The following is a 21,458-nucleotide window of genomic DNA, read 5'->3' on the forward strand; positions in this document are numbered from 1 at the left end:
ATAGGTTTGGCTGTGTCAAACATATCGAGTGGTGAAGAAGGCAACCAAATGACGGTGTGTTGACCGGTCAGAGACATACGAAGTTATATATTTCGGGGCGAGTAATATGGGGAAGCTACTTCGCAGAAAGCGCCAGATGAGCCCGTAAGTCAAAGGGGCCACGCGAGAATCGTTAAATTTTGAAAAGGATCGTTATGGGGGTGCTTCTGACGGTCGTTCAGAGTATACCAACTCAAAGCTACGGCGCTAATAGCAGAGGTGATACAGAACAGGCAAGATATCTTCGTAGTGTTGGGCGTGGGTTGCTCACTGGTCCGTGAAAAACAAAAGTAGACACAGGGGTCGGGACCTAGCAACGCGTTTCTATTTCTTTACTGTTCGAATTGCGCTACTAGGAAATTTCATGCTATTCTTCTCTAAAATGACAATAACATGGCTCTCCCACCAGCAGGGGTTACATTTCAAAGATGTGTGGTTGGGCCTACCTGATAATTAACATCTATATTAAATCCTTTATTAAGGATAGCCCAAGGCATCTGTATACCATTTCGCCAAGTAATAATGTAGGACAATTCCACGTGCTATGAGGAGCTCCATGAAGGGCAGTCTCACGATACTGGGGGCTTGCATACTTAGTGCATCAATCTACAGGCAAGTAGCCCAACATACGGCTAAACCGTGGCCCCGACCGCAAAAATCCGTTTTTGCGGTCAGGGCCACGGTTTAGCCGTATGATCAAGGTACCTGCATTTACCCTCACCCCCTGGTTCATGCAACAGATATGCAGCACTACTGTCTCGTCCTCCACAGCAGTTGCCTTCTTTCCAGTGATGGGGGATAATGAGTTATACTCCGGAGCTCGTGAATAGGTTCATGGTCAACGACAAACCCAAAACATAAAGACCCCGTATATCTTCGAAATTTACATTAGAGCGGATTATTATTACCTAGCTTAACTCAAAGTGTATAGGAACGCCTTCGCCTACTTGAAAGACACTCTCATGGGTGGGCTCTTGTTTGAAGTGAAGGTATACATAATTGGCACTACGCATGTAAGTTCACCAAATGCCTTGGTGACGCGGCCGCTCGTACGAAAAAAAAAGTTGGGATAGCCAACAATTAGGCCCGGTATTGTGTGGCAAGTATCGTATCCCGGGCCGACCTTCTGAAGGCGTTTTCGGAGTAGTCTTTCCTGGCTCCTCGTCTCCTGAACTGGCTTCAATGTCATATTGATTGGACCAGGCGTGACTAGAAACAGTGCGGTTTGTTGGTTGTGCTTCGCACACTGCTTTATCTCGTCAATTCACTAGTTACATTCAAAGAGGACTGTAAGGATGACAAGCGCCGCATTGTATTTCTCTTGATCGAGATAATGTGTAGCGGCTGGAGAGACATGTTGGATTCAAGAAGGCACCGAAATGGCGGTATACTAATCGGTGGGTGGCTTATATAGCTCCAGGTCCGGGTACGGTCCATGATGCATGACACGGTCGAAGCGATTGCATATCCAACATCTGACTACAGGTCGTCATCGGAAATCGTCACAGGTGATAATCTTTTATTGCCGTGCCGAGCAAGGACCAAACACAGGGATCGATGAAACTATCCATTGATGAGCAGTAGCATAACTTTGAGCCAGCCGCCTCGGCTTATGCTCCTAGTGGTATTGACGCAGCCTTGATATCTTGATGTAGAGCGCTTCCAGGTCCCATACATCGAAGCAATCCATCCAACGAGACCAGCATGGATGTTGGGTTCCGATCCCCACCCACGCTGGGATTCTCTGGTCGAAAATGACATATCTTGAGTCGGAATGCCAGGTTGGGAGGCAGGAGGACTCACTTTTGATCCCGTATACGACGATCAGTAGTGCCAGTGCTGCTTCGTCGCACACCAGCCGCCAGTCTGCGAGTCTATCAAGGGTCAAGACCACAGCGTGGTTTCAGGCATGCTCTGGCGCGGGGCGTAGCTGATGGACAGTCTACAGGATCCCTGCTCCACTGGGCAATCGGAGTGCTGGTCCGGCAAGGAGTGTCCTGGCAACAATACTGTGAGGAAGACACTCCTTCCGGTTCCCTTGTTTGTAAAGCCGCTCTTGGCAACATACTGTTGCCAAGAGCGGCTTTACCCCGGGCTAGCATGTCTGTACGATCGCAGGATCATATCGCACTACACCATATATAGCTTAGATAATCCTTTTCGACCCACATGTTAGTTGGAGGGAGCATGACCGCGCCTCAGAAGCAGAACATGTATGAATACTACAGCGACAAGTTTCTACTGCCTTCGTGCTATCTGTATACATAGCAATCGGGCCCAGGAATTTGGGAAGGAGGGTAAGGTTCCGGGACCCTCCTCGAGCGGGAGGACTTGCTTTTGATCCCGTATATGACCAAATCAGATCAATAGCCTGTCCGTGCCGCGTTGTCGCACACCAGCGGGCAATAATATGCTGCGTGCGCCCTGTGAGGAAGTCTATCAGGGGTCAAGACCAATGTACCGGCGTTACAGATCGAACCATTCTGGAAATCTGAATAGGAGGTCGACATTGGAGTACAAGCGCAAGCAATCACAGTGTGATTGCGCAGGGGTGGGAGTCGGAACGAGACCTGGGGTCCCATTCTAAGCTCTCATGTTAGGTGTTCCATATCGTGTGTTTGATATCTTATGTAATAGTGAAGGATACTCACGCATGGATTGTACCAAAAATATTCGTTACCTTTAGACCTGTCTAAGCATCCCTCATCTACTCGTCAAAATCACTAGCAAGACTTCGCAACACGATATGAGCTCCCGTGGCTCAATCGATGATGGCTGTGGTGGCGAGGATGCTTCTACTCCACTCCTCCCTCGATTGCTCCCGGCTTTGGGGGGTCATGGAAGTCGAGGTCCCAGCATTCGACTCTCGTCTGCACCGCCCAAGAGGATAGGAAACTCTATGGCGTGCGGCCCCTGTAAAGCCAGGAAGTTGCGGGTATGTTTCCATCGAGCTTTGACGACGGACGCCTCTAATATGTGAGGCGGGTGCTAGTGCGATGGAATTCGGCCAGTGTGTACAAGATGCCAGAAGAAGAACACCGGTTGTCAGTATGAGTTGCGAGCCGGTGTTTCTCGTCAAGTCGCCTTGAAGAACTTTAAAGATGATCTGAAGCGTGAGAACGCCGACTTGAGAGAGCTTGTATTACTCCTGAAGACGAAGAGTGAAGATGAAGCAAAAGCAATACTCAATATGATCAGATCCCACGACGATCCTGTCAGCGTTATCGAGAAGCTTCGACAACATAAACTGCCTCTCGCTTGGTCCGACACGCCGAGCCAGGACTCTGATAAGGCTGACGAGAAAGTCATCAAGAGTGCGACCCAGGTCCCTGCCCAGCCGTGGACAAGTGTGGCGACCGACGAAGTGGTCTCGGAGCTGATCACTGCCTGGTTCGCTTGGGAAGACACGACACTGTTTTCGTATATCACACTAGATCTTTTCGTAGCAGACATGAAAGCAAGCGATCCAGAGCGTGCGACATTTTGCTCTCCGTTCCTCGTCAACGCCATCTGTGCTGCCAAAGCCATCAGTTGCATCGCACGAGCTCATAGAATGAGAAGTGTCCACAAGGCCTTCAAGTCCATGGACAAGCCTGCCGCAGACGCAACGTCTGAAAGCACATGGGAGCTAAGCGAACGATTCCTCGCCGCTGCGAAGGAGCACTTGGAGCTTCAGTGCGGACGGGCTTCGCTTCCTACCATCCACGGACTGTATTGCCTTTTTCAGCACGCATCTATCTCAGGAGTAGATCGGGCAGGCTCGTTCTATCGACTTGCTGCGATCGACATGTTAAGCCGTCTCAACCTCACAAAGGTATACAGAAGCTTAAGAGACGACGTACCATCACATTTCAGGCGAAAGCAGGCTATATCACGAACCCTGTGGGCAGTCTGTAATGTCGAAAGGTATGTCAAAGCTACTATGCCGTACCCGATCCATCACAATAAATATGTTGTTACGGTTTCTGGTATTGAAGACATGTTAACATCATTCCGAAATAGTCTTGCTGCATCGCTGTACCTGAAGCCCACCCTATTTCCGGCACCACCAATTCCTCCCTACTTTCGAGAGCCTCCTCTTACATCTTCAAAAACGGAGGTCGAGGAATTTGACTTCCTGGGCTCCCCATTTTCTCCCAAGAGTTCACAACCGCCCGTGGTACGAGGCGCACAATATGCACTATGCGAGGTCTCAATCATCATGAATGAGGTCGTATGCTACAACCACACCACCCGCGAGTGCCCAAGTGGTGATGCTGTAGATATCGACATCCGTAAGGATCTCTACCGCCGGCTCACAGATCTTGAAAGGTCCTGGCTAAGCTGGCTCAGACACGACGCTGAAGTCACCCCGCAAACTTTCGTCTTGGGGTAAGCGAGCACCTGCATTACTACAACAGCCTATTAACATTCCCTAGCTTCTTTGTGAACATCGTCGCCTACAACATCCTCCGTCCGTTATACAACGTCCACCCTGATACAGGCTTCGAACCCTCACTGCCTCCAGGCTCGATGAGAGGCCCGCTAGGGTACGGGTCCACAGCACAGTCGTTCATCCTCAAACATGCCGCCATCGACGTCAAACTAATGGAGACGCTCGAGAAGCGCTGGCCATACAACATCCACCCCTTCACATCTTTTTTCCTCGCCGCACCGTACAACTGCGCCGCGACTCTGATCTCCCTCCTTCACATCCCCGTTGCACAGAATCTTTTCACCCGAGCCGTCTGCAATCTCCGCCTGCTCAAATCAGGTCTAACTTGTGTCAAGTTAATCCTCGGCGGCCTGCTGGTCGTAGCACAGTCCGTCGGCCAGCAAATCCCATCCGAAGCACAGGGCACCTTCGACGGCGTGGAGGAAGCTTGCAGGCTGGAGAGCAAAGACATTGCTGTGTCGTTCCGCGCTCCTCAGGACGAAGCGTTGGTCAAGTTGTTGGCTATCAGCGAGAGTGAGAATCTTGACATGGTTGGCGAGGTAGAAAACATGGGGATGCATGCTATCGCTGTATAAGAGCGTGAGCCTGAAGGGGAGGGATGGTGCGAAATGATGTGATACACCCGGCTTTATAGTCCTGGAATCTGGGAGAGCTGGAAGATTTGCTTTGCTTAACACTCACACAGATAAAATTTCGGACTGCGTGTTGGCCTAACGAAATGAGATATGCCTATTAAATTATGAAATTCATGCTTGAGAATCCTGATGGAGATATGCGCCGTGCAGGCTGTGACTCTGGTCGTTCTCAGGGGCTGCAGTACAGCACGTGACGAACAGCCAGTTCTCGACTTTGCCAGACGCTTGCGCGCTCTCCTCCACCTACTTTCATGACCTTCTCCCTCCTACCACACCATACCGACGTAAGATGCCTGGTCGACCAGTAAGTGCTCCTGTGTTCAATCGAAAACATAAACAAGCCGCATATGCCGGTTATAGAGCGCCTAAGAAATATAAGTCGTGGGAGCCATGCAACCATAGCGGCGCCTGCACCAGCTGCGTGTGCGCTATAAACAAGACGACATGCGAAGCCTCTTGTCGCTGCGCTGGGAACTGTCCTCGCCAGAGGGGGGGATGCAAGTGCGAGGGCGAATGCGTGTGGGAGGCCTGCTCGTGCTCGTCCGACTCATCGCAATGCACAACAGCATGTGCATGCGACGGAAGATGTGCGATCTTCCACCCAATGCCGTACATACTCTTTGTCGGGCTATCTAAACACGGGTTCGGATGCTTCGCTCTCCAGCCGGTTCCTGCTGGTACGATTCTTGCCGAATACGAGGGCTACCTTCGCCCGATCAGCGACGAGCCAGGGACGGTCACCCTGCTAGAAATGAGTACATGTATAGTCTACACCTTTGGAGGCTCGATTAATGAGACTGATCTGATCTGGTAGCACATTGCATTCAGGGCGTTTCAGGGACTCCTGCGTTTCACATGAATCACAGCACGAAGCCTAATGCCTCTTTCTTGCAATGTAGAGCTAATTCCCGCCAATGGATACCAGTTATACAAACGAAGAAGCGCATGTCGCTGGGGGATGAAGTGCGACTTACCTATTCGTGAGCTGCCTATCTTCTTCTTTACTCTTAGTGCTTACTAGGCCCTAGATGTGGGAATCTTGTTTTCGAACCGCAGCCAGAGTTTGCGACAAGGCCGCCGACTGGAGTGTACTGTCAGCGCAATCAGACCGAGCTACGCGGCGGCGATATCATTCCAGTCAAGCTGCCGGCGTTGGGTGGCCTCTGGTATGGGCAGGTGTCTGGGTTCAGTGTGTTAAGCACGTCCGAACGCACCGCATCGGCGTCGGATTTTGTTGAAGTGCGATGGCTCTACGCGAAGGACGATCTCCCGGAGACTCTAATCGGGCGTCCCGCAACCACGTGTGGCACAATATTCGGGTAAAGTGACAGTACGCCAGAAGCGGAGTAGACAGGGCTCTAACCCACTCAAGAGGCAGCCGACCGCGAAGAGAGCAAGGCAGGCCAGCACCAAGAAGAGCGTATCTGAGCCTCTGGAAACATCCGAAGCAGCTTATGCGTGCGCTGACTCGGATACCGTCGCAGTAGCACGTCTAAAGCGAAGTAGACCGGATGCAGACTCACTCGAGAAGGAGCTGACGGCGAAGAGAGCAAGGAGGACGCCGAGGCCGCGAGATTAGAGAGCCGAGAGCTTAACGGAGATTTGCATGAATTTGGCTGTCATGGACTGACTAATCAATAACGGAACGGGTCGTGCCATTTTGCGCCACCCCGCAATCGCCAGCCTTAACTTTTTTAAATATTAATGTCAATTAAGAGAAATAGTTTTCATCTTGAACAGTGGACTCTCGAGCTGCTCAATAGCGTTAGGGTTTCAGGCCCTACCGCGAGTGTCGAAACTTGTAATTAATGAAATGGTTACATCTAAAAGCGTCGACCGGTGCTTAGGATAGCGGTGGGGCTATATCGAACCCGGCGTCGATTCCCATGACAGTTCTCGTGATCTACGATAGTCTTTGAAGTTAGTAAATACAAGAAGCGTGAATCTATTAGTCTAACGCATCTGGATTGGTAGGATAAGGTGACTCCTGGGATACCAGCGGATTGTAGACTCTTAGACGAGCGTACATTCCGTGGCTGCGAGCCGCATTCGTTTGGTTTCATGTCTGCCTATGATGCGCAAACTCCGGCTTATTAGAGGATGGAGTAGGATAAATGACCCTACCACGGACGGAGACGATTGAGTGACTTCGCGTAAACCATGACATATGACGTCTCAGGATCGAATATTTTAATCGAACTGTGAAGTTGTGTGTGACTATAATAATAATAGTATTCCACGACCTAAATTCAAGAGCTAGCTATGACGACCTGCGCCTAGTATTAAAGATAGGCTAATTTTAAACCTAAAGATCTTCATCTATATCTCTATTACAACTAGAGAAGTCTTTCCATAGAAGAAAGCCACATTTACTCTTCACTAACACATTTAACACAGACTGTAGCTCAAATGGGAAATTTGGACCTTAATTCTACGGAATCCCTCGAGGGTTTACAAAGCGATGAACAGAGGCGAGTCCTTGATACTGTGACCCAAGTCCGCAAATGCGGCCTTGATAGTATCCTTGCGTTACCTCAGCTGGTTGTCTGTGGCGACCAGTCTGCCGGAAAAAGTTCGGTTCTTGAAGCTCTCACCGAGATACCTGTCCCACGTAATGATGAGTTATGTACACGATTTGCAACGGAAATAATCATGCGTCGCTCCGCACAGGAGTCTCTTACCGTCAAAGTAATCCCTGACGCCGCACAACAATTACCAGGTCTCATAGACAATACTATGCAAGTCATGGGGATTACTACCACACAAGTATCCTCGCCTGCATTCGCCCGGGATGTCCTGAGTATCGAGATTGAAGGTCCCTCCAGGCCCCAACTTACAATGGTGGATCTTCCATGACTCATTCAAAACGAGAAAAAGGGAGTTACCAACGCGGATATCGAGCTTGTCAAAGAAATCACCGATCATTACATATCGCAGACACGAACGATCTGTTTAGCGGTTGTATCCGCTACGAATGACTACGCAAATCAAGGAATTCTGACAAAGGTCAGGAAAGTTGATCCAGAAGGGGAGCGGACCCTAGACATTATCACCAAACCCGACAGTCTCTCAAGTGGCTCGGGTGGTGAGATGGCTTACATTAGATTGGCACGAAACGAAGACATTTTCTTCAAGCTTGGATTGCACGTGATCAAGAACAGGAGTTTTGAGGAGGGAGATTGTAGTTTCGTGGAGCGAAACGCGTCTGAACCATCCATTTTCCGGAGCTCGAATTCCAAGAGCTTGGAAAAAGAGACAGTGGGTGTCAACGCACTGAGGGACCGTTTGAGTCAGCTTCTATTCAAACACGTCAAGCAAGAGCTTCCGAGGCTTTACAATGATCTACAAGTGGCTCTAAAAGAATCAAAGTATAGATTAGTTTTGCTTGGGCAGCAGAGAGCAACGCCTGCACAATGCAGAGCATACCTGATGCGACTTAGCCTTGACTTCCATCAAGTCTGCTTAGCCACAAACAAAGGACATTATGAGGGCATATATTTTGATGGCCCAATCAGCGATGAGTTCACTTCCAAATCGGAGCCCTGAGTACGTAGGCTACGGGCTCTGATTCAGAAATCGAACATAGTTCTCGAATTGGATGGATCAGAAAGGACATACGTACGACATGGACATTTCCAACGATGACATCGAGTCAGACTATGGACAACTTCCCCCAGCTTCTGACTCTGGAGATGTTGTCCCACTCTCTAGGGCGCAGGCGCTAGAATGGGTGAAAAGGCTTGTTGAAAGGAATGGGGGTCGAGAACTGCAAGGTAATTTCAACCCCCTGGTCATCGGAGAGCTTTTCTGGGATCAGTCAAGAAAATGGAGTAATATGGCCCTTACACACACGGAGGACATCTCGGAAATCTGCCGAACATTTCTATCGGACTTGCTTCAGCATATGTGCCCAGTGGATGTACGCAGTCGCCTCTGGGCATCGCATTTTGAGGAATCCCTGAAACAAATGATGGATAACTCAAGGAAGGAACTCGACCTGCTCATCGAAGATCTCAAAGGCTTTCCAATGAATTACAATCATTACTATACGGACACGATCTATAAGCGGAGACTGGAACGAGATCGTAAACTTCTGGCTGCAAGCATTGACAAGGCATCAGAACACAAAAGATTGCCTGAATGCCAATCGCACCATACATCGACAAAAGTAGATATCGCCAATGTCTTCGAGAATTTTCTCCGGGCTAAAAGCATGGACATGGATAGTCATGCATGCGAAGAAGCGATCGATGGAGTTATCGCCATCTACAAGGTCTGTAAAGCTCTGTAAAGCTCTGTATTGCCATTGCGCGTGTATACTCACATGTTATTCCACTCTCGGGTATTAAAAAAGCAATTCGTCGCAAACTTAACCGTATAGGTTATAGAACGTCATATCGTTCGTGGGGTGAAGAATATTTTCTCGCCTATGACGATCAGCGGCCTCAACGCAGGGGAACTTCAGGAGCTGGCATCTGAACCAACATCGGTCAAACGACAGAGGGAATTTTTTGTTGACCGTATGGATAACTTAACGGAAGGGAACGCTATTCTACGGCGAGTCATGCGAGGGTCATCTGGATGATTTTGTCAGTTTATTCAGGAGTAAGCGGGCGACGCACATTCTGACACGCTGGCATGCATGGTCAGCCTTCTATAAATATAACAGCTTGTGACTCTGCTCGAATCTCGCCGCAGGAGCAAAAATCCGTTCTCAGTTGATTCCATCAGAGACTCTCTAGATCAGACTCCACATTTGCCGTATTCATCGGGAAGTCCCATTCGAAGCTATCTGGTCAGAATCGACAGTTCCTTACTAGCTTCCAAGATGGCTCATCGCTCAGACGTGTTCACGTCGAACCCTACCACATTTCTTGTCGGCAAAGAAGAGGTCCCCATGGTCGTACATCATGGTGTCCTTGCTCCGTTGTCCGACTATTTTAAAAGACTTCTTGGCGATGATTCGGCATTCAAGGAGGCTGAGGAGAAAACGGTCCTTCTGCCACAAATCAAACCGGATGACTTTAGTCGCTTCTGCACATTCGCGTATACTGGCGATTATGCAGCACCACCATATGTCGTCGACGATGACTGGACCGAAGAGCTACAAACCACGCGTGTGGATATGGTTGCAGAAGCAATGAATGAGGTACAGGATGAAGCACACCGGGGGGGACCGAATTCACAGCGGAATTCCTGGTATATACCTCTGCGTCAACGGTGAGCAAGGGGAAGAGAACGACGAAGTACGCGGATGAGCCGACCGCTGCTCTCTATCAACCAGTGGTTGGAGAGCAGGACTTTCATGTCAGAAGACCAGATTTTGAGAGACGAGCATATTGTGCCACTACCCCGTACGAGGATTATCGCCAATCATTTCGTGTTGCTCCTCATAGTGCCGGAGCAGAAAAAGCAGAGCACGTCTTCCTTGCCCACGCGCGGCTCTACGCATTCGCCAAAGAGAAGATGGTGGACAGTCTTATCAGTCTCAGTCTTCAAAAGCTGCATAAGACTCTCGCAGTCTTTACCCTGGACCAAAGACGTTACCAAGATATTCTAGCGTTAACTCGATTTGCGTTTAGTGAGGATTATCCTGAGCTGCAGGATATGGTGGCGTTGTATCACGGTGCACATTTCACCAAGATTGGACGCTTTGAATCGTTCTACTCTATCTTGTGTGAAGAGGGACATCTTGGTGCAAACTTGTTGCGATTATTCTATGAGAATAAAAGACATTGATATGATAAAAGTCCGTTTCGCGGGCACAACTAGCACGTGGATAGGTGAGGCTATACGTGCCGTTGTACAGTTATATTATATGTGGTAAGCAGGCGATTTGTCTGTATAAAAAGCTGTCAAGACTTCAATCGTGCAGTGTCCAATTCAGTCAGTAAAAGCAATCTGGATTTGGATGAGTGACCAGAAAGCATTCCATTAGCTGCCGACGTCGGCGTGCAATTGCTTTCGCACTGAAACATCTTGGTGGATCTGAAGGGGAACGTTAAGGTGATTGAAATCATTGGTACGATCAATGAAATGCGTGACCCACCGTCCTTTTTCTTTGTCAAGGATATTGAACTTCTTGAACGTCTAGATAGTCATCTCTGCGTAGTTGTCGCCAGTATGGGAGCTGAAAGCCCCAGGTAAATCAATAGCGATATCTTCAAACTGGATGTTCTAACTTACAAAGTGAACACAGTATCCTGAAAGGGTGTATTGTCCATCTCGCATCGTCTAACCGTTTATGAGACATATATCTGTGGAATAGCTGACGGGCAAGACATCTGGGTCTTGCAGCACGTTCTCGATTATCTCGAACCAGTGTACGATCTTGTCATATATTGTCCTCATTGCGATTGCAGTCGATCGCTCGGACTCTTTCTCGCTTGGAGCTCTGGATGTCGCTTCTCGAAGGCCCGAGCCCAGTTCTTTCCTGGAGGTTTGATGGGTCGGTTCGCGGTGTCCCGCTGGGCAATACTGAAGGTGAGCGGTGGCGAGAACTTGATTCGCGCTGGACTACCTAGATCAGAAATATTTAGTAACTTAGTAAATTCACCGGTGCTTTCTTTTCGAACGTGTGGAGCTACTGCTGGCTACAGGCTCTCTGTTCCTTCGAGCGTCTCCCTATTACGCGATAGTGGAGACTAAGAGAGACTTTGCCATGCTCAGCCAGAGCAGTATATGTTCTAGGCACGTTAGGAAGACCTTCGGATAGCACTTGACTTGCTCGGTCCATGCTAGCATTCTGCTGGAGAGAGCATACACCGTGCTATCACGTTAGCTGTGTGAGTGCAGAAAGACAGCATGAAGGAGGAGAAGCGATGGGCTCGGACGCGCAGCGGCAAGCGGGGGAGCCAGAGACCCTGAGAAACCGCCGTTTCTGGCAGTCACACTTGAACGACCTGCAAACGTAATATTCGATTGGTTGAGGGCTGTTACAGTAACCCGACAGTCCGGTTTGGGACTCTGAGTCACATTCGTACATGCTGTGGTGTGAAAAGCGACCTCTGCGTCTGAAAACAGGAACCTGGAATCAAGGTCAACAGGTCATTTTTGGACCTACTGTACTGTACTCCATCCCTTGCATCGCCTAAATTTAGGATTACTGAAGGACGCGGCGATTGCCCAGGCTGAAGGCGTCAGTCCAGTCCAAAAATGCCATGGCGCGACCACAAGGCTTGTATGTGGAGCGCGTCCCTATAAGGCCTGACGGCTGAAAGCCTTTGTCACGTGAAGCTTCGATCATTGTTACTCTGCGTAAATTGGTTCTCATGACGTAGGTATATATATTCTAAAAACATACACCTTAGTATACAGTAGGATAGGTTCAGATTCTAGAGACTCTATTCCGAGAATCTCTTAAGTTTTCAGGCATTGTTGAGTTTATTCCAATGTACCAAGAACTATTTTCGCATCCCGTCGCACGGGTTTCTCGATGGGCAGGGGGTCGTCAAGTCCCATGCTTCATGGTCTTCTAAGACTAACATTACTCTGCTCAAGGCTTTCGGTAGCTTTTACAGGCTCTCCCGGCCCGACTTCCGGAATTTTTGGTAAAACTTGGCGGGGGCGGTTTCGTCCGTTTCGAGGACGCAGGGTAGGTCCCACCCTCTCCAACCCCACAGTTGATGTAGGCGACGATTGAGTCTCGGAAGCCTGTGCAAGATAGTCCGGGTCGATCGTGAGATGGAGCGTTTCTATCTCCCTAAGCAAACTCTCATTGTTCCTGGCGAGCGCAGCATTTGCCTCTTGAAGCTGCGCTACTTGAGAAACTAGTTCACCCGTGGCATCGCGAAGTTGGCTGTAAAAGTGTTGCAAAGTTGTACGAACCGGAAGCCAGCTCTGCTGAACCTCGCGATCGATACGAATGAATGCATCATGGAGCTGCACTGTTATCAGTTCCATAGCGTTCTTCACAATCTTTAGCTTACCATGTCTGTCACCTCTGATTCTGGCAGCATGGTTTGTAGAGCTACTGGTAGACAGTCCCGCCTGGATAAATCTAAGAGTTTGGTATCGTGAATCTCATCATGTGTTCTTTGTGCTTCATTTATATACGTCCTCGACTCATCCACCTTTTCCAGCGGTTCTATCGTCTGACTCTACGTCGCAGCGTGCCAAGTAGTCGTACTCACCTCCTCCTTGCTTGAAAAGTCTACAGGATTATGCGTGGTGCCAAAGATCATCTTTGCATAAACTCCCTGCGCCCTCCTAAGGGCGTTGACTTTCAGCTATTTAGTAGGCCGGCCCTGGTTTCCAGTTCATGGATAGCAAGTGCCGTGAGGGCTTCGTTTCGGGTTCAAGAAAGCGGGCACTCCCACAGATCCACCAGCAGAAGACTAGCCTGCCTGTCCGGGCATTCACGGTTTCTAGATACGGATTTACAGCATCAATACAGCAGAGAAGTGTGAGTCGCGCAGAATCACCCATACGACAGTGCTTAAGTCGTTCTCTAGGATGTCGATAAGAGAGCACCCCGACGAGGCCATTACTCGAGCCAGCGTAGAGCTTTACAAAGCAAGCCTATGTATTCAAAATTGTCGTACATCCATTCTCCAGTTGCTCACCATTCGAAAAGAAGAGAAAAGAAGTCGAATGCAAGTAGACCGAGAGAACCGACGCCTTCACGTCCTTTGCCAGGAGGCTGTGCACGACCGCAACGAGATCGCCAGCAAATGCCAAAGCCTATACCGCGAGCTAGGAGATGCCTATACGGAGATTCTCTCTCACTATGCCTTGTCTGAGAATTCGGATCAAGCATCGATGACCGTGAAGGATGGGACGCGGATGACACAACTTGAACGAGAAAACGACAAGTTGCAACGACAGAACAGTGAGCTCCAGCGGGCATTGGGAATGGCGGGCGATATGATCCGCGCTGTGAGAATCCAGGATCCAGCTTCAGAGACTCATGGTGACATCCAAGTGCAGCTATAGCAATGCCTTGATTCGGTCCACGGTCCCGATTTTGTGCATTCCATTTTCAAACGTTTCCATTCGAGTCATCATACCTGTTATATGTAGGACTCGTGCTACATCTCTATGCCATAAATTTCATCTCTAGCATTAGCTGTTCGCTTCACCCGATATGGGATTGTTCAGGTCCAAGAAGCCACCCACTTTCCCGCCTATCTCTTACCCCAAGCCGGCTGATCCTCCGTCCGTAGAAACAACAACAAAGCAGCCTAGAAAGCGTAGGCTAGACACAAACAAGAATTTGCCGGTACCAAGACTTGCACAGATGATTGAGAGGAAGATGTCTGAGAACTTCCAGCTAAGAGAAGAGTTGCAGTGGGAGCGAGACCGCTTCTGGTCAAGCTGCCAGGCAAAATCATTCCTTGCAGCAGAGGTTCAAGCCGTGGTAGAGAACCTTCGTCAGATCCTAGCCGACTTCGACCGGCTTGTCACACCAGAAGATGCTCTGAGCCAGCCTAGAGACTTGCCTCGGAGCGAGAGCAATGGATGGGAACCCGGACTAAATTAAGTTGATCAGAGTACATGCGTGTTGCTCAGGTCTTACTTAGCTAGACTAGACAGGACCGTCAAATCAACTTTGTCATGCTTTACTCTACAGACGTTCCCACATTGAAAGGGCGCAGGCTCCACGTGCCCAACGCTGCGTGGCATTTCGCTGACAAACTGCATTATACCTTGCAGTGATGACGGCGCACAGCAAGCTCTTCACTCTCCTGCCTAGTAAGATATGGGTCTGCGAGCCGCTGCGTGAACCGTTGAGCAAGGATAACCTGCGCTTTGTGCGGAAAGTTACTTGCGTATTCGTTTCCATTGGTCTACATAAGTCCGTCATGGTTAAGTAGCATCATGTACGTGTCGTCGTATTGTTAGTATAGCCAAGGCGACTGACATGGTTTGGCTCAGATACAGATCCCGAGATAGCTTAGCAGAATCTATGCCTCAGCATGGCTTAGACGATTGGAGAGCGGCGATGACTTGGTGGATCTCATGGCTCAGTATCATGGGTCCAACGGCTCAGTATCTAGACGGCTCCACTAACCCTGTAAATCCTGGAGCCTAGTATATCTTGCTACGGTGTAGATACAATTTACTGTAAAGCGTCTTAGGCCTTCGCTTATAATACAGCATAGCATAGTGGTATTCTTTCATGGTTGATAGACGTCATGTCAACATTTCACTTCTCTGTTTCAAGTAGGTGGTGGACGAGACCGGAGGCGGATTCATACTCTACTGACTATGTATCTAGGTGAGCAGTTTGGCAGCTCATCTTGCCAGTGGCCCGAGAATCAAACCTCCAGTCCGTATACTGTCACCTACCGAAACTCGCAGCTTAATCTTTATGGCCGTTCTATTTGTTCATTGCCACATGGTATAGGAACAGACAGAAATAGCTCACGATTTGGCGGGAATCTGATACGTAATGGATACTTTCTGCGACGAGCCTGTCATGCAGCAACCACTGGCACTGTTGCTGCCTGTTCCGCAAGCGCAAGCAGGGCCGGGCTCTTCTTCTAGAGCTTCCTCTTACTGTACTCCTCTTCCATTCCGCACCTGGCCCTGCGCTCATCGCGGCTTCAGGGGACAAGTGGCCCGCAAGCCTGCCAGGTAATAGCCGGCCCCCTACCCGGCTGACCCTGGCTAATTCTGGGCTGACGGCTTCTAGCTGCCTTTTAGCTGTCACTTACCGTGATCTCCAACAAGTCTCAACCATTAGGTCCCAGACTCCATGGACGGAGTAAGAAATGGTCTAATCAGAGAATTCGACAGCCGCATGGCCAACATTGTATGATTGATTCTGAATCTGCATTCTGGCCTGTGAAACTCAAACATTTATGGACCGGATCGGTGCTCAATGAAAGCTCAGGGGTGAAGTTGCTCCTCATCGTCCTTGCTCTACGACTCGGTCGAGGGCACGCGATCTTAGGAGGTCTTATGCGGTGCTTATATCCATCACACTTCCTATTCGTACGTGTTACAGAGTAGAGTCACGACCCCCATTCTCAACACCTCTTCACGTAACGAACTCTTATTGGAACTCTTCAACAATTCCCGGGGATGCTGGGCCCGGAGACGGATATCGCATCATCGAATGAGAATCGCCATGGCTTGGAGTCACATCATCGACTGTGGAACATGATTCGCGAGCCTTGTGATCATCGCGACAGGTCTGGCATGGAAGACTCCTGTAGAAAGCTATATCTACCGCAATACGAAAGTCATTACACTCGCAGCCTATGGAGAATGCCGCCTTGCTCTGTTCAGATTCTTCAGCACCCATGAGCGCGGAATTCTCTAGATTGCATGGTACTGAGCTCTTTCCGTCGGGAGCGCCAGCCATATTAGTTCGTCTGCAAAAAATCGAAACCATTTACTTGTTTGACACTCACCTGTGTGAGGAAGGGTCTGTACGCAGTTGTAATCTCATTGAATAATCAAGTGCCAAAAGGACTCTTACTACATTCAATCTGCAGATCCAAGGTCGCGCCCAGGGGATCTAACTCGCCGTAAACCGAAGGATCATAGTTCCCCAATACCAGCACATCCAAGAGCCCTACAAATTTCATGAATGAACATGAAAAGGAATACCAAAACTGGCGCAAGGCAGCCCGTCGTGGATGTCCAAATTTCCCCTGGCCTCGCATTGCCTCACTTCAAGCCGTCCAAGGACTCTAACAGCCTCCCAAGAATAACCTGTCAGACTCTGATCGAGACTCTGAATGACAGATATAGCGACAGTCTCCGGAAATCAATGGTCATTGATTGCCGATCTGAGTATGAATACGACGGCGGTCACATCCCTAGTGCTGTGAACTTTTATGAGAAGGAGCAGCTTCTACAGTTCTTGTTCAAGTCCGCAGAGTCACAGGAGTTGGGCTGTCTAAGAAGAAAGAGGTCTCTACGGGCTTATTCTTCCCAGCTCCGGCGGTGACCAGGACTTGAGTAGGCGAGGAAGGTTCTGTAATCTGAGAAAGAAGAAGTGTGCCTTGACCTATATGACCCTGAAATGAGATGCCGAAAGCCACCGTCACGACTGCAAGTTCTCCAGTGTCCACGTCTGTGGTCTGCATGGCAACTAGCGGGATGGTCGAGGAACAACGGGGCAAGTATCAACCTGCCTGATATACTGCGTAGGACAGACTTAGCACGGCAAGGACCAAAAACGGGCTGAGCTGTTCTTAGGTCCTCAGATAGTAAAGCAGTCCCGAACCGTTTCTTCTCTTCTTTTCATATTAAGGTATGTTCTGAAATTAAAAAAAAGTGGTCTTGCATTCTGCTAGCTCGAGTCTTGCACTCTGCCCCGACCTCCACGACCAACGACGGACGCCTATACGCGCCACGAAGACATCTGACACATCACGATGGCTTCAGGAGTACCCTAAAGACGTATCCAGCTGGATGCTCACACACCTCCCCCTTCCCCAATTCTAATGGACCCGGATACACATGCTGGGAACACTTCGGGAGGATCCCTATCCATTCAGTCAAGGGCAGCCCTTGACTAATGATCCCGCACACACACGCGCGGCCTGAAGGCAATACAACGGTACCCAGACTTCGGCATATACAATCGGATACAATCCGAGGGCCTAGATTAGGATCGTATGATTAGTCACCCTAAAAGTACGGATTGAGCTTGGAAATGCTAAGGGATTGAGATTGCTTATGTTAAATTGAATCGCTTGTACTATATAAGATTACCCAATTAGGCAGCTATTATTAGGTATATATTCGACAAATAAAAGTATATATAGGGCCTTAAGTTACCCGTCTCCGCGTACATAACCTCCCTGAGGTTATAGGGTTACGTATATATGAGGAACTTACTTCTAGAACCTTACTAAAATCGACTAATATATACACGCCCCACATGTTCAATCTAACACAGGCAATCTGACTAATCGGATAAGATTGTGCCGTCTTGGCCATCATATTTAAGGCGTAGATTGAGCTTGTATTCTCTACTAGAATATTTGAGCAGATTGAGCTTGCATGGATTCGGATTGTATGTGCCGAAGTCTGAACCTGATACTCGATATCCACGCCTTGCACTCTGGAATCCACAACCTCCTCCACTTCCCAGTGGCCATCAGGACTGTTCGAATTCCAAACCACCCCAGGTGGCACAGTCTTTGCCTTAGGGTAGGCTGCCTCAAGCCAGTGTCGTTTATGCAGCCTGGTAGCGTGACAGTTGTGCAGATTTTGGCCACGACTTCCATTCCCGGTCTTGGGAGTGTGTCACAGCACTATGTCTCCCCTATAGTCTCACAATACTATTAGCCATAATCACAACGTAAGTTTGAGCCCTAGCTCCAGCGGAGACCATGTACATCACCCACTTCTTCCTGCTGTTAGGCGAGATCATATTGATGATCTTTTGGTACCGAGCACGCGGACAGGGCCAACAGAGTGAGTCAAAGCATCATTGACCTCCGGGAATTCAAATGATCGTGCCGTCAATCAATGCCACACGAAATCGACGATCGTCGGATGAGCGGAGTGAGCTTCATGTACAGAGGCACATTTCTCACTTCGTCTATTCCTCCTCTAACTTAATTCACAAGTCGTGTCTAACACGTCGTTCTCTCCGATTTCTGGAGTCATCACAATAAGAGCGATGAGGGGGGACTGAGATTAAATTGTTGAATAACTTCTCCGGCCAATGCAGATCCTACTTATTGCCGTCGAAGGGCTCGTGGATTCCATTACATAGGTAATAGCCTGTGCTAAATCGATAACTTGTCGTTTTCTTCTTCTTACGGGTGTTCTCGTCTTTACTAACGCAGTGTCTAAACACCGTCACGATAATCTTCATAGCCTCCTCGGTAGGCTTCGCTTTCTGAACAGCAGTAATAAAATTATTCCATTGCTTTGCGCTCAACATGTCCGACCGAAGGCTCTCCACAAACGCCACAATGTCTGCATCACCCATTTCCTGAATTTCGTCGTTGTCAAGCACAAGCCATGGCAGGTAGAGACTATTGCTACTTGGCACCAGGTGTGACCCAAAGTGTCGTAGATAGCGATTCTCCTTCCGAAACTGCTTAGAACACTGCGACCAGCCAGTATTTGTCTCCACAGGTATCTCGCACACGTAGCTAGTAGTCGCTCTCTGCCGTCGATGGTGCGTCTGTACTGCGACTGAATGAGACGCTGGCGGGTAATTGGCCAAAGGCATATTCCAATCCACATTGAATTGAACGCTTGTCGCTGGATTGCCGCTAATTTGACCCGTCCAATCGCTGCCCTAGGTCAACTGATGCGTCCGATACTGGGTTCTATGGATCTTCGGCTACTGACATATCTGGGTAGTAGGAGCCACAGACCTCGTTCGAAGTCCTAGAAGGCAACCCGGAATAATTGAGCTGCTGGGGTATGTAGATAGCATAGGGGTCATCTGAGAGGACTTCACACTCTGTTTCTGCTCCTAGGGAAGTCGCTGACAATGGTTCGAGAGGCGTTTGCGACTGCATCTTGCTGTCAAGGCGGACGCTAGAAAGTCAGTACCCTCCAGATTTCTGCCGGGCGTAAGTACAACTAAAAGTGCTTTAAATACTAAGTTTCGAAAATACTGATGTCCGGAAGAGGCAGTCTGAAAAGGCGCAGGCCCCACATGCCGACGCTGTGTGCCATTTCGCTGATGTATCGTACTAGGTATAAGTTGATTGATCCCTGCAGTGATGAGAGCTACAGGGCGCGCAGGAAGCGTCTCTGTAAGGCTCAGTAAGTAGGCAACCGGTGGACCGACTTCTAGGCGAGTCTTCATTATTTTACGGCACTGTGACAAGATCTACTAATTAAGCTGGTCAGCACTGGTCCAGGATTCTAGACTGCCAAGACCTTGGCGAGTAAACAATGACGCCAGTATGCACTATAACAGAAGACTCAGTAAAGATGCCTGGGCCCTTCTCAGACATTTTAAGTCCCGATTGTGATTATTTGTGCCTGGAATGCGGACCATTCTGCACCATTCACACCTAGGGAAACGATTGCGCTACACGAGCATCATGTCTCAAGCAAGCTCGCAAGATGGTAACAAGTATCTGATCGGCCACTAGGGTACCCTTTGCTTCTCTGACACGTTCTACTAGATTCTCCTATGAAACTCGCGTGTTTTGGTGGTACCTGTGCATGTTTCCCGTGTCAACCCCAAACCTTAAGACCGGCACCAGGGCTATCAGGTCTGCGTAGAGCTCTGTATTGTTCAGTCGCGGGAAGAACAGTCCTCGTGTATCTTGAACGAGATGGGTGCGGAAATGTGCATCTACACCGCAAGAGGATATACTAGGCTTCAGGATCTACAGGGTTAGTGGAGCCGTCTAGATACTGAGCTGTTAAACCCACGATACTGAGCCATGAGATCCACCAGGTCATCGCCGCTCTCCAATCGGCTAGGCCATGCTGAGCCATAAATTCCGCTAAGCTATAATACTCTTTTCCTATAGTGCCGCTTTGTTCAGCCATGGCTCTGCCAAAGCCTCTTGACTCATTGCAGATAAGTAAGCCTATACTGGGACAGTGTATATGTGCTTTTAGTCTCCCAGGAGCCTCCCCTCCGGTCTACTAGGCCAATGGAGATGAATACGCAACTATGCTCGCAACAGAGCGCTTCATGCTGGAGTCACGACCACTGGTATGGATATCATATATCTCTAGCGTATGGCTCATGCGAGACTGTCCATTCGACCGCGCCGCAGTCACTCGAAAGAATAGAGTACTCCACTGCCAACCCTTCAAAGCCTCAATATTCTTCATATCTAATAAGGCAGACGCCTGTGGGAGACACGACAAAGGAGAATCAGTCTTGTAAGATTGCGAAAGATTGCAAGAACTTTCCGCACAAAGCGCAGGCTATCCTTGCTCAACAATTCACGCAGCGGCTCGCAGACCCATATCTTACTAGGCAGGAGAGTCAAGAGCTTGCTGCGCTCACCGATCTAAGTGTCCGTCAAGTACAAGTATATTTCGCTAATGCTCGTGCGAGGAAGCTCTGTCGAGGACAAGCAAAAGCATCTGCAGGTACCAAGAGTGTCAAAAAAGCGTAGACTGAAGACGTCGCAGCGCATTCAGCCTGATCTTACCGCATCGCTACTCCGGACGCCGTCTTCTCCCGATCACATCTTCCAGTGCACTTTCTGTGTGCAGGACTTCAAGCGCAGGTATGACTGGGAGAGACATGAGCAAACTATACATCTCCGCCTGCAGCAGTGGATCTGCATGCCCGAAAAGGCTGTAACATCTCCATCAATCGCGAAGAAGACTCAGTGTGTATTTGGTGGAATGAACAGCCCCACGTCTTTGCATCTACAGTCACACGACCTGTGTCAATGTATCAAGAAGGAAGAATCAAGACGTACGTTCACCAGGAAAGACAAATT

At 49.2% G+C, this 21,458-nt stretch overlaps 11 protein-coding genes across 11 annotated transcripts; 8 read left to right on the forward strand and 3 right to left on the reverse strand.

The window, feature by feature from the left end:
- Window positions 1-905: 905 nt before the first annotated feature.
- EJ05DRAFT_481193 (uncharacterized protein) lies at window positions 906-1,328 on the reverse strand. The gene is made up of 2 exons (XM_033745018.1): window positions 998-1,328; window positions 906-956 (listed from the first exon to the last, which is right to left on the reverse strand). The coding sequence occupies exons 1-2, from the start codon at window positions 1,226-1,228 to the stop codon at window positions 948-950; spliced, it is 240 nt and encodes a 79-aa protein (XP_033595005.1). The 5' UTR covers window positions 1,229-1,328; the 3' UTR covers window positions 906-947.
- Window positions 1,329-1,643: 315 nt separating this feature from the next.
- Window positions 1,644-2,019, forward strand: EJ05DRAFT_481194 (uncharacterized protein). The gene has a single exon (XM_033745019.1). The coding sequence runs from the start codon at window positions 1,794-1,796 to the stop codon at window positions 1,971-1,973; it is 180 nt and encodes a 59-aa protein (XP_033595006.1). The 5' UTR covers window positions 1,644-1,793; the 3' UTR covers window positions 1,974-2,019.
- Window positions 2,020-2,730: 711 nt separating this feature from the next.
- EJ05DRAFT_481196 (uncharacterized protein) lies at window positions 2,731-5,027 on the forward strand (the record flags this gene model as incomplete). The annotated part of the gene is made up of 5 exons (XM_033745020.1): window positions 2,731-2,974; window positions 3,032-3,565; window positions 3,620-3,945; window positions 4,042-4,410; window positions 4,458-5,027. Coding segments are annotated over exons 1-5 (1,988 nt in total), but the record flags the coding sequence as incomplete, so codon positions are not given.
- A 686-nt stretch (window positions 5,028-5,713) lies between these two features.
- On the forward strand, window positions 5,714-6,688 carry EJ05DRAFT_490812 (uncharacterized protein; the record flags this gene model as incomplete). The annotated part of the gene is made up of 4 exons (XM_033745922.1): window positions 5,714-5,870; window positions 5,924-6,089; window positions 6,138-6,428; window positions 6,484-6,688. The coding sequence occupies 4 exons, from the start codon at window positions 5,714-5,716 to the stop codon at window positions 6,686-6,688; spliced, it is 819 nt and encodes a 272-aa protein (XP_033595008.1).
- Window positions 6,689-7,518: 830 nt separating this feature from the next.
- EJ05DRAFT_533938 (uncharacterized protein) lies at window positions 7,519-9,694 on the forward strand (the record flags this gene model as incomplete). Its single annotated transcript, XM_033749145.1, has 5 exons — window positions 7,519-7,950; window positions 7,981-8,565; window positions 8,696-9,382; window positions 9,464-9,484; window positions 9,524-9,694. 5 exons carry the CDS (start codon window positions 7,519-7,521, stop codon window positions 9,692-9,694), a joined length of 1,896 nt encoding a protein of 631 aa, XP_033595009.1.
- A 243-nt stretch (window positions 9,695-9,937) lies between these two features.
- EJ05DRAFT_446556 (uncharacterized protein) lies at window positions 9,938-10,848 on the forward strand (the record flags this gene model as incomplete). The annotated part of the gene is made up of 2 exons (XM_033742239.1): window positions 9,938-10,226; window positions 10,298-10,848. The coding sequence occupies 2 exons, from the start codon at window positions 9,938-9,940 to the stop codon at window positions 10,846-10,848; spliced, it is 840 nt and encodes a 279-aa protein (XP_033595010.1).
- Window positions 10,849-12,435: 1,587 nt separating this feature from the next.
- Window positions 12,436-13,102, reverse strand: EJ05DRAFT_481199 (uncharacterized protein). The gene is made up of 2 exons (XM_033745021.1): window positions 13,038-13,102; window positions 12,436-12,990 (listed from the first exon to the last, which is right to left on the reverse strand). Exons 1-2 carry the CDS (start codon window positions 13,065-13,067, stop codon window positions 12,574-12,576), a joined length of 447 nt encoding a protein of 148 aa, XP_033595011.1. The 5' UTR covers window positions 13,068-13,102; the 3' UTR covers window positions 12,436-12,573.
- Window positions 13,103-13,563: 461 nt separating this feature from the next.
- EJ05DRAFT_490817 (uncharacterized protein) lies at window positions 13,564-14,590 on the forward strand (the record flags this gene model as incomplete). The annotated part of the gene is made up of 2 exons (XM_033745923.1): window positions 13,564-13,986; window positions 14,177-14,590. The coding sequence occupies 2 exons, from the start codon at window positions 13,564-13,566 to the stop codon at window positions 14,588-14,590; spliced, it is 837 nt and encodes a 278-aa protein (XP_033595012.1).
- A 2,064-nt stretch (window positions 14,591-16,654) lies between these two features.
- On the forward strand, window positions 16,655-17,090 carry EJ05DRAFT_505943 (uncharacterized protein; the record flags this gene model as incomplete). The annotated part of the gene is made up of 2 exons (XM_033747758.1): window positions 16,655-16,950; window positions 17,000-17,090. 2 exons carry the CDS (start codon window positions 16,655-16,657, stop codon window positions 17,088-17,090), a joined length of 387 nt encoding a protein of 128 aa, XP_033595013.1.
- A 1,631-nt stretch (window positions 17,091-18,721) lies between these two features.
- Window positions 18,722-19,694, reverse strand: EJ05DRAFT_481204 (uncharacterized protein; the record flags this gene model as incomplete). The annotated part of the gene is made up of 2 exons (XM_033745022.1): window positions 19,381-19,694; window positions 18,722-19,322 (listed from the first exon to the last, which is right to left on the reverse strand). Coding segments are annotated over exons 1-2 (740 nt in total), but the record flags the coding sequence as incomplete, so codon positions are not given.
- Window positions 19,695-20,542: 848 nt separating this feature from the next.
- On the forward strand, window positions 20,543-21,125 carry EJ05DRAFT_542555 (uncharacterized protein; the record flags this gene model as incomplete). The annotated part of the gene is made up of 2 exons (XM_033749728.1): window positions 20,543-20,579; window positions 20,617-21,125. 2 exons carry the CDS (start codon window positions 20,543-20,545, stop codon window positions 21,123-21,125), a joined length of 546 nt encoding a protein of 181 aa, XP_033595015.1.
- Between the last annotated feature and the right edge of the window lie 333 nt (window positions 21,126-21,458).

This window comes from Pseudovirgaria hyperparasitica (assembly GCF_010093815.1).
Source record: "Pseudovirgaria hyperparasitica strain CBS 121739 unplaced genomic scaffold EJ05scaffold_45, whole genome shotgun sequence".
Lineage (NCBI taxonomy): Eukaryota > Fungi > Ascomycota > Dothideomycetes > Acrospermales > Acrospermaceae > Pseudovirgaria > Pseudovirgaria hyperparasitica.

Bases quoted from the DNA above. Each gene is read 5' to 3' on its own strand.
- EJ05DRAFT_481193 (XM_033745018.1), bottom strand. From the start codon at position 1,228: ATGACATTGAAGCCAGTTCAGGAGACGAGGAGCCAGGAAAGACTACTC.
- EJ05DRAFT_481199 (XM_033745021.1), bottom strand. From the start codon at position 13,067: ATGCTGCCAGAATCAGAGGTGACAGACATG. The intron at 12,991-13,037 runs GTAAGCTAAAGA...ATAACAGTGCAG, and splicing joins AATCAGAGGTGACAGACATG to CTCCATGATGCATTCATTCG.
- EJ05DRAFT_481194 (XM_033745019.1), top strand. From the start codon at position 1,794: ATGACATATCTTGAGTCGGAATGCCAGGTTGGGAGGCAGGAGGACTCA.